The sequence below is a fragment of the Apaloderma vittatum genome, unplaced genomic scaffold (assembly GCF_000703405.1).
Source record: "Apaloderma vittatum isolate BGI_N311 unplaced genomic scaffold, ASM70340v1 scaffold1423, whole genome shotgun sequence".
NCBI lineage: Eukaryota > Metazoa > Chordata > Aves > Trogoniformes > Trogonidae > Apaloderma > Apaloderma vittatum.
The window spans coordinates 27,247-43,257 of record NW_009707298.1 but is presented as its reverse complement, the minus strand read 5'-3'; the positions used below and the strand labels follow the sequence as shown (position 1 = coordinate 43,257).

The 16,011-nt window shown below is 42.3% G+C and overlaps 1 protein-coding gene across 1 annotated transcript in view; it reads right to left on the bottom strand.

The window, feature by feature from the left end:
- Nucleotides 1-16,011, bottom strand: part of LOC104271446 (activating molecule in BECN1-regulated autophagy protein 1-like) — a 96,930-nt gene that overhangs the window by 63,837 nt on the left and 17,082 nt on the right. Inside the window, 2 exon segments of the mRNA XM_009866113.1 lie at nucleotides 4,277-4,459; nucleotides 11,210-11,296. Of these exon segments, the coding sequence (XP_009864415.1) occupies nucleotides 4,277-4,459; nucleotides 11,210-11,296 (270 nt within the window).

The following is a 16,011-nucleotide window of genomic DNA, read 5'->3' as shown; positions in this document are numbered from 1 at the left end:
ATCTTGTAACCTTCCCAAAGTGATTCATCATCTCTGCAAAGCAAGACCCTGCTTCCACAAAACCAGAATGCCCATTATGGTCTCAGTAAAACAGTGCCGACGGTGCTCATATTCTTTGTCTGGGTGCTCAGTGGTGTCTCAAAAGCAATTATAAAGCACCAAAACAAGATTTCAGGCCTGTGACGTAAAGCCCTTCTTGTTGCAGAGACACAATAAAGACCTTCCTAGTCTGTGACAATGGCACAACTGAATGGATTCACCCCAGCACAGATCCTCCTGGGAGGAAGGAAAAAGGAGAGTAGGGAAATGGGAAAAGCTGCAGACATTAAAAGAGTGTAATCTCTCTCTGCTCCTTCATATCTATATTCCACCAGGCAGCCCACTCTCAAAAGCAGACAGAGGAGTCAGCCACAGTCACACCTTTAGCCTTAGCCTGAAAGCCTTTAGAGAGCTCAAGGGAAGGATGCGAGCAAGGCTTTCAGACAGCGAGCTGGTGCTCTGTCCTATCTATCCGCTTTTCAGTCTGACACATAAAATGAACGTGGCATTTGTGTACCTGTTCTCATGCTTACTGCAGACAGAAAGGGACAGAGACGGCCAGAATTCATCTGCAGAAATACCTTCACATTCTGATTACGGTGACGGATTTAGAATTACATATAAAAACGTTACCTTCCTCTATGTGAGGAATCCTAGAAGCATCACCCACAGTCTCCAGCATCAGAGCTGTAACAAACTAACAGCAGTCTCCAAAAGAGACTTAAACTTATTGAAGAAGTAAAAAGAAAAGATAGTTTGCTTCTAAAAAGCTACATTTACTATGTCACACTCAAAAAAGACCTTGAAATTAGAAAGTTCAGTGTCTATGACTTGTCTATAAAGAATCTATTTTTTCAAGTTATGCTGGAAGACTAAAGAGACATAATTCTGAGATTATTACCCCAGAATACAAGAACCCGATTCATCTTAGTTTAGGATTCTGCTAAAGGTAACCTTAGAACTCACTCATATCAATTTATCTGTTAATAACCTAATATTACAATCTGTATATATATAATCAAGTGTATTAAATGCTTTCATGCAGACATGACTAAGTTTACAGTTGTCAGCTGTATTCAATAAGCAGTAAGATGACAGCAGTGACAGGTTAAACACAGGCAGCGCATGTAGAGAGATAACACATTATTAGACCAAATAACACAGGTATAGCTTGTGTCTCCCTCCTCCTTCCCTATCCATAAAGCTGGCATATAGAAGGATATTACTAATACCCATTACAAAACCCCACAATCTACCTCACATTCTTACCACCAACACTACTGCTATTGCCACCACATACTAAATGTATCTATGAATGAGATTCTGGGAAAACTGCATGAAAAAAATAACACCATTACACTGACACACCAGAGGAGAGGCTTTAGCTTAAATTTAGAGACCCTACACATTCAAATAGTGCAGAGGCCAAGTTTTTCATGCCCCATGCTAGGTCATTAGGTAAGCAAAGCAAAAGAAGATACAAAATTCATCTCAGAGGAGGAAAAAAAGAACTCAGAACCTCACAAAAAAAATGAGAGCTGAGGAAGGCTTGTCTCCCAGGCACCCTGCACAAGCACAGGGCTCACTTCTTGCGCAGATCTCTAGCTACAGTAAAAGCAACTGGTGTTTAATGCCCCTTACATCTTTCACCTGATCTCAAAAAATGAAAGAAGAGACAGTATTTACCAAATGCATTAACCAGTTTAGAAAGGCAAAGCGTCAAGGCAATTTGCTATGGCTTTTACATTAAAAATAATTCACCCAATTCCAGGAGAAAAGCAGGAGCTGCAGATAGACACAGCAGCAACTCCCTGTCCTGTATCGGATGTGGAGAAGCAGGGAACCCAGAGCATCTAGATTAGGGCAAGGAAGAAATACACGACTCCACTCAGGTGAATAAGCAAAGAAGTAGGGGTACAGGATCCAAAAGAAGAAGCAAGAACTCTGTATAAGAGATTTCACTGTGAAGTGTCAGCAGAAGAGATGAAGTGAGTCACGAGACAAGTTCCAGCTCTAAGGACTCCCGCACAGCAGCTCCCTCTAAGCAGGCAGGAGAGATAATGAAGCAGAGAAGGAAAAAGACAGCGTGTCTCAAATGCACAGACCAGAATCCAATATGAAATATTCAACCAACAAATTCAGCCACTGCACAGTGAGAAATAAACACTTCTTTTTGCTCAGTATGAAATGAAAGAAAACCTTAGCATGGCTGATTGAATTGCTTCTCTTACTGGGTGCTCTTACTGTGCAAACACTATCTGCAGGGGAGCACACTTTTCCGACGGCATTTGCCTGGCTCCGTGAATGAAGAACTTTTTGCAGCAGAACGAGTCGCCCCAGACCAATGAAAAGAAATAATGAAAATATTAAAGTCTATGCTTGCAACACACCTGCCTCACAGAACAGGCCCAGCAACCACCATATTTCTGCTCTTCCTGACCATGAAGCTGCTTGGAAAAGCAATTAGGCAGTGACTCTTCTGTGTTATCTCCCCTCATTCACATCTTAGGCAAACAAGGCCACAATGGCAGGGGAAGACAGTCACTCACCCTCTACTTCTGAATATTTAATTGCTGGAGCATGAAATGACAGCTTCATAAAACAACATTGTAAGGAAAAATGTCTACCACCACTTAAAAAGTCAGAAGGAGGTTAATATTTTGCTTTTCTGGGAATAGCTAGTGTGACCAGCGTCGTCCTTGAAGGGGACTTCACCCCTCCTACAGAGGACACAGAACTTTAACATTCCACCTCAAGTATGTGGCGCTGCAGTAAGCGAACACGACAGTGGCAAACTTGGCAGCATCCTCTGCTGGCAGCAGCACAAACATAAAAGCCCCAATTTTCGCAGAGTTGATAGCTCCCAAACACACCTCCCTACTACTCTACCACCATAGACTAGTTCTGTGACCATGCTGAGAATCATCCTATGTCTAAATCACAGTATACACAGATGGCAAAAGAAATCAGTGAAATACTTGAAGTATTCAAGGGAAAATCCATATTTAAAAGGAATTTACTGAAGACAGACTAGAAAGTTCACATTCTCTTTTTTGCTCAAATGGATCTTAATCTAAATCCCTGAGCTTTTGGTTTGCATGCCATCTAAAGAGTTTATTACCACATATTTCCGTATATTGGAAAGAGTTTACAATAAATTTGTTTGCTGGGATTACACTGGTAATCACTAAAAGTCAAAAACCAGATGCTGAGGAGCAAAGTTTGAAGTTTGTCGAGAGAACCACTCAGAAGGAAATACAATGGCTTACAGGAGTGCTTTTCTAACGTTTGGATGCAGAGTCATTCCTCCCTCTGACACAAGAGGCCATTTGCTCTCCTTATAGGAGACTAAGCCTTGACTTAATGCAGATTCACAATCACCAAGTCTTCCAAAATAAAAAATCAATCCCAGGAACTTCAGCTAATTTGACAAAGTTGTACAGATAGAGCAAGCAAAACTAACAGAACATGTGTGGCTGTCTCTTACAAACCTGAGACCAAAGAACTAAGTTGTGCAGAGCCTCTTAGTCATTCTTGTTCTGTCTCAAGATTTGAAGGCTCTCATAAACTCTCGGCATGTCATCTGTTCTACAGGATAAAGACTCTCCTTCTTTTCATTGAACCAGTCTTTTAAATCTGGTTGAGATAGCCTGATCTGTTGAAAGCAGCCTAAAGCAACCTTAATTTTCCTAACAGAAATTCATGACCCATTTGTAGCAATCACAGTTCTAATTATTGATTGAATGACTTAACTTGCTCCTACAGGAAGCCTGAGATGTCTTTGATTGGTGTCCTGGTTTGAGCTAAACAGAACCAACTCTGTTCACTGAGTTTACTTTTCAGTTCAGTCTCTTCTAAAAGGCTGCACTGGCTGAAGTCAGCAGCATGTTTTTGCAGACAGTGTGTGCTACTGGCAGTGATAACACCTGATGTTTACAGTTACTGCCCTGACTGGGATGTGGAAAGGCTCTTGCTGATACTTATTCCTATAGCGGTGGATCCTGATGCCATGCTGGGGGTGCTGGGAAGTTGTTTTAGTTTTCCAGCCCACAAGTCTCCCTGCCTTATTCCCTCTCCCTTCATGTCTGGGGTGGGAGTCAGGTGGTAGAGAGCATCTGTCAGCATTTAGTGGCCAGCCCAGCCCTTGCCCTCAACAACTGGAAAACAGTAGGAAGACGCAGAGCAGTCTTGTGTTGATAACAGACTCAAGCAAGAGGGAAACACAGCATGCACTTACTCAAAATCCTCGAATTCCAGATCATTTCCCTCTACAGAGGGGCTTGAGTTCTCTGAAGTGGAAGAAGAGGAGGAGGAAGAGCGAAGACGGTTTTGTTGGTATCGCATAGAGCGTTGTCGAATACTGTCCCTTCGGGAAAGATACTGGATCATCCTCTGAGCATAATATGCAGCAGGAGACAACCTGAGCAGGAGAGGTAGACTGACATCAGTTATACAAGTACAGAATGGCAGCCTGTCCTATTTTTCCATACATACAACAGCACATCACAAAATTATCTGTTTGCATTTTATCCATAAGACAGAGTAAATAAAGAAAGCGCGTAGAACTCATTTTCCCTCTATATGCTACACTCCCACGTGATGCCCTCATTGTGCAAACAGGAGGGCTATACAATACCTATAGAGAAAAGGCACATCCATAGCACAGAGAAGTTTGCTTCTCAGGACTCTTTGGTGCTCGTTGTTTCATTTATTACCAGTTCACAAAACAAATCCCAGTAGGGACCCCTAATGAGAGCCAAGCCCACTCCCAGTGTGAACTCTGCTTGCAATGTCAAACAGCAGCAGCAGCAGCGTTCAAACAAACATTGTAGGAAGGTGGTGGTGTTTTGAGGGTACTTGTGGAGAACCATAAAGTATCAAGGAGGAGGAAAAAAAAAAAGAAGAAAAAACCCATTTAACAGCTTTAACTACTTTGCAATACAAATGGTAGGAATTTCATACAGTGGCAATTTCATCAGATCCATTAGATGTATGTTAAGAGGAATGTTAAAAGCCTTGCATTCTACCTGAAACAAAAACCTTCCTCTGCAATTAACTCTTAATTCTCTCCTATGCATAACTTGGCCTTTGTTTGCAACAGCTATCAGCGCCAATAAATGCTAGACAGGTACAAAGACTCTTCCGTTTTCCTACCCTGCATATATCCACAGCTCCCAGTCCACGTTTCCTGTGTCACGGCTACTCAGCACCACTGTCCAGACACCTCACATGCCTGAATGACCAATTTTTTTTAGCATTATTTCGATTAGACTTGAACTGCAATTTGGGGAGGGAGGAGTGGAGATGACAACTCCTCTCAAGTAATTAGACATTAAAGATGTTTCTGCCTTTAACTTCTAGCTCCTGTCTCCCCCTCTCCGTTCCATACACATGTTCGATCTCATTCTTTCTCATTCCAACCAAGTTACCAGACTTACTTCCCAGGGTCATGAAAATACAATCTCATTTCCCGCAAAGGCACCACAGGCAAGAGATTGATAATGGAAAGAGCAGCCCTAATTTTTACTCTACAAATGAAAGTGAGAACAGCTTTAAACAAAGAAGAGGAAAAAACCAACAAAACCCACAACATGCAAATGAACAGTGAATTCCAAAGGATGGTCTAGAGATGAAAATAGACTCATCTGCAATCAAAAAGAGAGGTGCTTTATAGGAATGCTGCCCATATTCACAACAGAGTTTCAAGTGAAATTGTTTTACAGCAGATCTCATTTCAGCCATGAAGACCAAGGCTATGTTTAACTCTATAGTTACCAATACCACTGTTTCACCATATTACACTACAACCAGCCACAAAAACGCAACTCTATAATCATATCTGATAAAATGATTGTTGGAAGATTTTTTTTTCTCCCTTCCAGAGCTGTGCTGATCCTTTGGGAATGTACTAGGAATAGGATTTTGCTTATATATGTCTAAGTTTCATATCCACAACAGCACGAGCAGCAAAACAGTCCGTCCAGGTCTGATAAAGTGCTCTACTACAATCCCTGAAGTCACATTTCAATGGAAAACTACATTTAATAGTATTTCTAGAGACTGCTCCCTAGAGCAGCATGAAAAGATGTATTAATTCTTCAAGAGATAGACTGCATTAATGTTGTTTTGGCTGCAGACATCCATCAAGGACATTCCATCTCCCCTTGTGCCACCCGTTCAGGGCTGCCATCTTGGTGCAGAAGTGTAGCAGACAGATTACAGGCTCAGGAGTCTAAAATCTTGGTCAATAAGCAGCAAAAGGGTAAGGGGAACCACACAGTTTATTTTGGGTTCCCCCTGGACTCTGCATGCACTGTTTGATGAATTAAAGCTGTTCATGCTTATATAACTTAGAAGGCTTTGCTGTACAAATACAGCACTTCTCTCCACTCCCCTGAAGACTTAATAGGCCAAGAATAAAAATGCAAGGCATTACAGCAGTGCATTCATAAATGAGGAGCTGTTCTCTTCTGTGGGCTTTCCCAAAAGCCAAAGTTTCTGTGTACGCCTAAAACTAAGTCTACAGCAAAATACACGCACACAGAGAAAGAAAGGGACACAGAAACAAGACGGCACTGGAAATCACGAACAGTGGTCGTGGCAGTCCAGCAGTGCCATCACTGAAACTTTTTTCATTGCTAATCGCACACCAAGGGAGAGTTTTACAGGATATGAAGAATTAATTTTGCAGACATTTAGCCTTCTCAAATTACGCAGCACAACACAAGCAAAGACAAAATAATGACTGAAGAAGAAAGGGTAGGCAATAAAGACTTGCCATAATCACAGAATCACACAATTATTGAGGCTGGAAAAGACCTCCAAGATCATCAAGCCCAGTCTATAACAGATGACAAGATGCCAGACTGAGCTTCCTGACAGCACGCAGTATGGAGACTGGATAGACTGTGAAAAATAAATTTCCAAAGAGAACAAGCTTAAGTCTGATACACAGAGAGAAAGGTGCAAGGGACAAAATACAAAAGGGCAGAGAAGAAATATATTCAAAGCAATAGGCTAAAGAATTAATCTCTGCAGATGAACACATGCAGGGCAAAAAAACCCCACCAAAATCCAGTATTTGCCAGGTTGTATCTGTCTTTGGAATACAGTTACAACACAAATCAACCAGAGCTGAGAGTCAGCGTAAGAGATTTAGCTGGCCTGGAGGAAGAAGGCTGCAAAGCAGCATAAGAAACACTGGTTAATGCTAAATACACCCCTTCGATTCATTCAGCTAGCGAACATAACTGTAAATCAGGCCTTGACCAAAGTTAGTCTACCAGCTGCCTAAACACACACCAGTCACGGCAGACTGCCTAGTCTGCTTATTTCTCACCTGTGCTTCCATCAAAGCAGTGGCAAAACACAGACAGAGGTTATCCAGTAATTCTCAAACCAAGTTTGTGTCCACAGGACAGCAGGAGCTAAATTAACCTGGTCTCTGAGGTGACTGTGTCCCATTTACTGGAGACAGACGCTTCAGAGGAGGGGAGGCTCTGCTGCCAGGCGTGACCACCACAGAACAAGGCACTGAGTGGGAGAAATGCTGCCGCGCAAAAGCCAGAACCGAACAGCATCTGTCTCCTGCAAGGCCCACGTCATTGAGAGTCAGTGCATTTTGTGAGCACCCAGTTCGGATGCCTGGCCAACGAGACATGGAACTGAGGGAAGGAAGTGTTTTCCAAGCATCGGTGAAGTTTGAGTATCTTGCTCTAAATAGCATCATGAGTACTAAAGAGCAAGGTACTGCACAGCACAGTGTCCTCGCCTACAGCCTGATATCCAAAGCAGCTAGTCAAAGTAAATTAAAGGGAAAAAAAATGCAGGAACATCAACTGAAGAATGTTTAGATCAAGTTGCCCAGGAACTGATACAACTGCATCCAAGAGCGCCGTGCTGCTGTGCAGAGCCCCAGTTCCCCCACATTTCAGAAGTACGGAAACCACCCACCACCCCACCTTGACGCTGATGGCCAGGATGCCTACTGACATTATTGCAGCTCACTCCCCGAAATGCCTCTCAGCCAGTGTAGGTGTTTAAAGGGATTACCTGACTGATGTCTTTAATTTCCCTGGTGATACCTACAGTGGCATATACACAGCCAATCCTTGAGCTGAAGGCAATGCGGGCAATGGACACCAGCTTTTGGTTGCTTCCATTCCAACTAAGGCTTCAATTCACAGGCAAAATTCAGCCTGAAGTTCTCTTTTTCCCAGTAACTTTCTAGAACCTTTGCTTTTTTTTATTTTTTGCTTTCTAGAGACACATCTACCAAGCACACTTGTGACGCTTTACATACGCAGTCTGGGAGCACTGTTTTGAGTATTTCTATTTAAAAATAAAATTAATATAGAAGTTCTTTGACAACAGCTCTATTTTATTCCTCTGCAGATTGTTTTCTGAGCTCAGTACATACTGAAAATTGTGGAAAATGACAGAACAGCCAAGCTGACCTTAGAGAAGTTCAGCAAGGCCACTGAGAAAGTCTTTTGCAGTCTATCAGAACACTCATTCTAAATCTGAAGGAACTTCAAAAAAAATCATCTCCCTGCCTCACTCCTGACCTAGGTTATTTAAATATAGTACCATTACAGACAGTAGATTCAGGATCAAAACCAACACACATACACATGGTCTCAAAAATAAAGTTCTTCAGATCATGTAGTTAAAAAGATTCCACTGGAGACAGCTTGGTCTTTTATATATACTTAAACACATATACTCACATACATATATAGACACATGCTTATTCATCTTTGTTTCACTTTTCCACTTCGTTATTTAAGAACATCTGAAAGTTATTACGTTCCCTTACAAATTGAGGATGCTACATAAAAAACTCAAAATGCAATAAGACTTTTTTCAATCACATCCCTGAATTTCTAACAAATTAAAAGGACGGCTAAAAAGATCCTACTAGCCTGGCATACCAGCAAGGTTTCCGGAGGAAAATTCCCATCTTACGCCACTCAAACTTCCGGCTCACGCTGACTACAAATCTATGAATCTGTCCTCTGAAGAGGACAGTGACACTTAGTGAAACAAATTAACCCTCTTAGAAGAAGTTTCAACACTGGACTTTCTTCCAAAAACTCACACTACTATAGCTTCTGCTACAACTTAAAACTGTCACATGAAGAGCATCGTATCAGTTCAAAAATGGCTTCAAACAGAAAAATATTTTTGACAATGTTCCTTATGCTAGGAAGCGTCTCAGGCATTGATTCTCCTTCATACATTTTACTGAGCTGCATCACAGCAGATAGCTAAAAGAAGTGAAAAAAAAGATTTCAGTAACCTAGGCAGGGCTTCCTCCTTTTCTCTTTTGAAATGCAGCTCCCAGAGAGCCAGAATAAGTTCTTACAATCTCTGCACAATAGAAACACAGACTACGCATTCCAGAAATAAGGAATGGTGCGCTTTCAGCATTTAGCAGCTACTGGCTTTCATACATTGACCTGAGTGTAGTAACCTTTTAATTAACATTTGTAAATTATCCCTTTCAATTTTGCAGGTAAATTCCTGCAGGTAAATCCCTTTACTGTCACTATTTAGAAAGTTTATATTCTCATCAGCATCGTTCTGACACACAGTTGCTAAGACTTTCTGCAGGTATCTACATTGGTTTCCCAGTGACCTTACATATAGGCAATACACTCAACCTTACTTTCACCTCACTACAAACACTTTTATTTACATCATTCCTGAGCCTTGAAATTATCTTTACAAAGCAACTTCCTTCACAATAGATGGGAAAAAAGGCCTAATAAAAGATTTCACTTCTACAAGGCTTCATCTACAGGCATAGGAAGGCAAGGAGTTATTTACCAGCACACTTATACCATGCGACCAGTTTGCAACATAGTCTTTTATTTCAGAATTTGCACTTAAAGCACAATCTGCATAAAAATGCTTTTTTTTTTTGGTTAGTGATGTTAAAAAGAAAATTTAAAAAAAAAAAAACAAGCAAAAAAACCCCCAACAAATCTCCTTCAGCAACTTAGATATTTGATTTTTATATACTGGTACTCCTGTACTCTCCTTTATGATTAATCCTAGTAGCCTTCAGTACATGCAGCTATGCCAGAGGTTCCCTAAAAGACTAAATCAGATGTATTTTACACTTACTGAATTTTCCTCATTCATAGCTTTGTTAAACACATCTAAAGAAAGCTTATTTATCACGATTTATTCTTTGAAAGCTTCCAAAGTTGCTTGCTGTTCACGATTCTATCATTTCTTCTGACAGAGTCTGCGGGTCACATTATCCCATCTGTTGCTTTCTTAATACACTAAGTAGAAATTGCAAAGATCACTCCCTTTCCATTTTTGATAACTCTGCCAGGGTTGCTTTTTCTAGTCCTCTGAAACACTCCCAACCCTTCAAGAGATTAAGCAGCACTACAGGTGCTTCTATGCCTAATGTCAATGATTCATGACTCTTCAGAAGTAATTGTCAGTATTTTCTTCTTAGTTGAGTATACATAACATCGTGGTATGCTCCGTCACCCACATTTAGGGAGACATTCCATTCTTCCAAACACGTCTGCTCATACCAGCTCTTAACTGTCTTCAGAGCATTCTCCCTTACTCTTGAATATACAATTTGGGTTTTCTTCATTTTTCTTCAAACGAGATTTCAAATTTATCTCACTTACTGTTGGATCTGCTTGCCACCTAGTGTTCTCCATCTCCAATCATTTTAAGAATCCTTATGTGCTTACTTGAAACAGCAATTTCTTCCTCTTTTCATCATTCTCTCCTAGACTTGACACGACAGAATCATAGAATGTGTTGGGCTTGAAGAGACCTTTAAAAGTCATTTAGTCCAACCCCGTGCAGCGAGCAGGAACAGCTTCGACTAGATCACAGTACAGAGCCCCATCAAGCCTGATCTCCAATGTCTCCAGGGATGGAGCTTCCATCACCTCTCTGGGAAACCTGTGCCATTGTTTCATCACCCTCATAGTAAAGAACTTCCTAACACCACATCCAAATGTATTCTGTTCTTCTCATGTGGTTTGCACCCTGTCCTCATGGCAAGTCACTGAGAATTTGGGCCCAATATTAGAACCATTCCCAAAGAACTCAGGGAGTTATACACCAAAGCTATGCTTTTGTCGATAGAACTTAACTTAAATGTCTTTAGATTGCATTTGGCTCTTACCTGGCTGGATCTGGGTAGATCGGATGTTCCCGGGACCCTGCTCCATCGTAGCGAGATAATGAAATGAGGGAAGACTCCAGCAACCTCCTAGAAAGGAAAAACAAATGACAAAGTCAAGGACTATTCAGGAACATCCCCCCTATTTATGCCCCATTTTCTGAAACCTCTGAAGGCTATTTTTACCATCAGTGTAGAGAATTCTGCAACTTACTGAGCCACTCACTGATGGCACAAGTGTTTTTACCACATCGCTCTTCAGAGTGTAATATTCTCACGGCACAAAAGAAAGAACACCTTGAGTAAGAATAAAGAGAGCTCCTAGACTCACTTCTAAGCTTCAGGAGAAAGGTGCAGATGCTACTTCTCCCTTGGAGACAAGCCATGCCAGTTTGTCACATCCATAAACACTAATGCTGCCCTGGCCACGTGCCAAATTCTTACCCATTCAAAGGTGGCTACACAGGGAATGGGCCAAGAAGCACCCAAGAATGGACAAAGAACACACCTCAGTATGTGGCCTTTAAGGGCACCACTGGTGTTTATTCACAGTAAGATATTCAAACTTAATCTCAAGGCTCAGAGACAGTTTTTTTCAGCTACAAAAAAAAGTTTGTTTCCTCTGTATCTTAATCAGCCACAGGGAGAGATACCAAATATTCACTCAAGAAGTAAACGTATGCAAATGCAGCCAGACAGCTTGAATAGGCGAGAAGCAAGTCTGAGTCATGGAGGCAGCAGAATCAAAAGTATAGAGAGGGAACATGTCCTCCCTCCTGGCTTCTTCAACATGCACCTCTATCTGGCTTCTTGTCATAAAGCAGAGGATGGCATTGTTTCAAGACTGACTCATTCAAGCCTGTTACAGCCATTAGATTAACACAAAAGAGATGATTTGAGGCGAGTGTGGAGAGTGAAAAATCAACTGCCAGAATTCATAAGGCTGCTGAGCCCCCTTTCAAATCTTTTTGCCTCAGAACTCCTGCTACATTTTGTTTTCCAGTCTTTGGAACTTAAGGAAAACTGTTGTGGTTTGGAAGTCAAAGAGGCCCAACACCACATCTGTTCTATCCACCCACATAACTGGTCAGAAAGATTTGTACCTATCAGCCTTAGCCCCATACTACTGAATTCGCAGTTAGCATTTGCAATGCAGGACAACAAACTTGAACACAGGAAGCAAGATGAAGGACCACATATAATCCACACCCAATTTCCCATTTCTAGACAGATATGGGCAGTAGAAACGCAAATGACACTTTTTTCCCAGTAGCAGCCCTCCCATGAAGAGCTCCAGAAAACTTTTCACTCTCTTCCAGAAATTAAAAAAAAATTTTTAAATTACTTCAAATTCAAATTATAAATCCAGAATACAGGGGAAGAAGAGAGCGCTCCAGCTACTTAGAAAGGCATGTGTCAGCTTGAGAGACTCAGTACTTGCTGCTAAGCACTGGGACTCTACAGAAGGCAAGAAATCCTGTCCTCTCTGCCATGAAGTTGCTTGGCAACCATCTGTCTTATTCAAGAACAGTTATTAAATCTCTTAAACTTTGAGATTAATTAATTCCCCAGGTTATTGAGTCAAAAGCTTTACTGTTCAATGCTGCTTGATATCAGGAATCCTTTGACTCCCTAGAAAGTTATCACGCTTCAATCCTGCTTTACAAAACCCTCTCCCCTGCTCCAACTATGTAAGTCAACATGTGCAAAAGAAGCTAATCCAGAACAAACAGTGCAACAGCTTCATGAGGTCCTATACTTGAAGTCCTATACTTATCACTCGTTTCTTATAAAAACTGCTTTTATTTCTTCTGAGGGTAAAGGTAGACAGACTAAAACTAGTGGAGGTGATATTCCACCTACTCAGCCAGTCAGCCCCTTTTCTAAACCACTGGTTCAGAGTGCAGAAACAGGGTTACTGCCACTGTACGCTGCCAACAACCTTTTTAAAGTCTGCTCTTCAGGGCTGCTTATGCAGAGCACTCCAAAACCAGCAACATGTAAGCAGCCCAGAGGGGCAGAGGCTGCCACCTTCCTGCCTAATCACTGCATTTAATCAGGGAAAAAGAGCTCCCACAGCTCACAGATCCTGGAAGGGCCACAACTCTAGAAACAGCAGCTGCCTCCCTACAGATGTGAGCAAACTACACACAACACAAGTGGCTTCTTCAATGCCATGTCCTCGCAACGCCTAGAGTGTCCAGATAACGCACACAAACAAATAATCATCAAACCGTCAGAAGTCTTGGCAACTGTCTATACACTACACATGCCACCTTCTTTCTCAACCTTTCAGGGTCTATCCACTAAATGACACAGCATGATCGGAGCCACAAGAGAAGATGCCCAGTACATGCTGCATTGCCCAGCATGCTCTGGTAGAAAGGAGTCTCCGGGTGTTTTCCAGCCATACTTCTCACCTTTGGGAAGTCTGGCAACTGCCTGAGAAGAGCACTGACTTAAGAGCGATCACCTTCAGAAAGGAGACAGCAGCTGTGCTGAAGGAAATCAAAACATACGCCAGAGAACACCAAAGGGTGTGGAAGCAGGAGCAGGGCACATGTCACAGTAACCTCGAGTGGATGTGCCAGGAGTCCCTCTGCTTGGCCTGGGAGCAGCACCTTGAGGAACCTGCAGTTCTCACCTCTACACCCCATCTGAGCCTTGAAATCAAACATTTAAGAGCCTCGATCTACCAGGTGCCTGGCACCTCAGCTGAGAACTGATACACGTTACTTCAGTAAAACACAAAGCAACAGAAGCCTGAGCCATAGGACAGCTTCATGCTGTCATATTTGCATAAACAGAGCTCCTGCAGGCCTCCTGGCCCTGTGATTTTACCCAAACAGCCTGCAAATCCACCCCACAAAGCAACAGGAGCTGCTGCTGCTGCTCTAGGAGCACCTCCTTCACCAGAAGGGCTCCTAGGAAGACCAGCAGTTACTCCATCAAACACACAGCCCAGGACCCTCTCTGAGGCTGGGCTGCCCAAGTTGAATGGTATGAGCTGAGACAGTCATTCCAGCAGAGACTTCCAAGCCTGCCAAGACCAAACTCATCACACTGAGGCACACAAGCCACATGCTAGGGCCACACTCAGATCAGGTGGACGAAGATAATTCAGTTAACAGTAACTGTTAAAAGCCATAGCTGATTTTAATCTCGATTAATAACTCTTAATTGTTCTAAAACTGCACCCTCTCAGATCATGCAGCAATGAACAAGTGGATATAAATACATAAAGCAGGCAAGAAAAAAAAAAAGACAATATCTGATCTCATGAGATCCAGTTGGACAGTCTCTGTGCTTAATTCTCCAGAGAATAACAACATCTATACTGAAACCAGAGCACTAAACACAAATAAAATCTATTACTTAACTAACTCATTCTAGATGGAGCCCTTGAGGCAAGTTACAGATCTGGATGCGTTTGGTACTGACAAATGGGTTCAATAATAGATACGCTGCTATAATCATCAATAGCGTCCCATCTGTGCCACTGGTAGTGTAACCTCCTGTGCCCCAGGAAGGCACAGATAAAGGTTTTTAAAGCCATGCTGCTCTCTGTCAAGTCTCAGGTGCCACAGTCACAGCTTTTGCCACCCGAAGTCGCAGAAGAGACAATGTATAAAGTAGCCCAATATCCTACCACAGTAAATGCCGAGTTGGGAGCAACTCTCCTGAGGATAAATATAATCCGTGGATGAACAGAAGCAGCTCATTACAGGGAACTGCTAGTCACTAAACATGTAAGTTTTCAAGGACAAAGCACATAAAGAGAGAACAGAAATTAATATTGCTTGCATTTCCTTTTGAAGCATTTCAGTAGATCATGCTTGACTCCTGAATTCTTTCTGGAGCTTCCAGCGCACTCTTCCTCTCCCACACCCCCCATTTTTGCTACCCAGATATATAACAGGCTAACACTAGGCTCTGTGGAAGCAATTGCTCCACTATCTCTGTCTAGACAATATGAAATTGTCACAAATGACATCTAAAGTACAATTAGCAGAGAAACTGCAATTTCCACTCTCCTCCCCCGCTCACCAAGAAAAAAAAAAAAAAAATCACACATTATCATCCTCCAGGTTGTCAGTCAGTGCCACAATGATGAAGATTAACTCTGCTCGCCCTGAGAGATGCTTCTGGCCCAGCTTGCTAAAATAGGAGGAGGGGGATTGTAGTTTTTGTTGGTTTATTTTTTTTATTAGAACTACTACAAGAAGATATAAATGTTCAGCAGCATTGAGATCTCAGCAGACTCCTTTTCTGTCAGACATCAGTAGCTATGGAACCACCTTTCTACGCTGGCTCTCTTCCCCTGGGTCTGCACAGAGCAGCCATCACTAACAAGGGGGGAAAGGTCCAAGCTGCAGGACACCTTTAGACAAGGGAGAGAGAAAGAGAGTGCACAGGCACACAATGCTACAAGCAGAAAAGGAAAATTTTCTCAGGAGCGAAGCAGCTGAACTCCTGAAGCTACAGCTCAAGGAGGAAAAAAAAAGTCATGAAGCAACCTCCTCATAGCACATCACCCATTAGACTATACCCACACTCTCCCACGGGGGCGAGGATCACCACCAAAGCCTCTTGGGACAGAGTGATTCATCTCACCAGGCTTTGAGAAGATACTTAAATGCAGCAAATTTAACTTCGCAGTAACAGTTTCTAAGGACATGCAATCCCTACACTCGCTTTTAGATCTGCTGTCACAGCAGGCACATTACTAAGTAGCACCACTCCAAGCGACACTGGGGAAGGGCTTTCCTCCCCGTCCTGAAGTGAGGCACTAACCAGCAGCACCG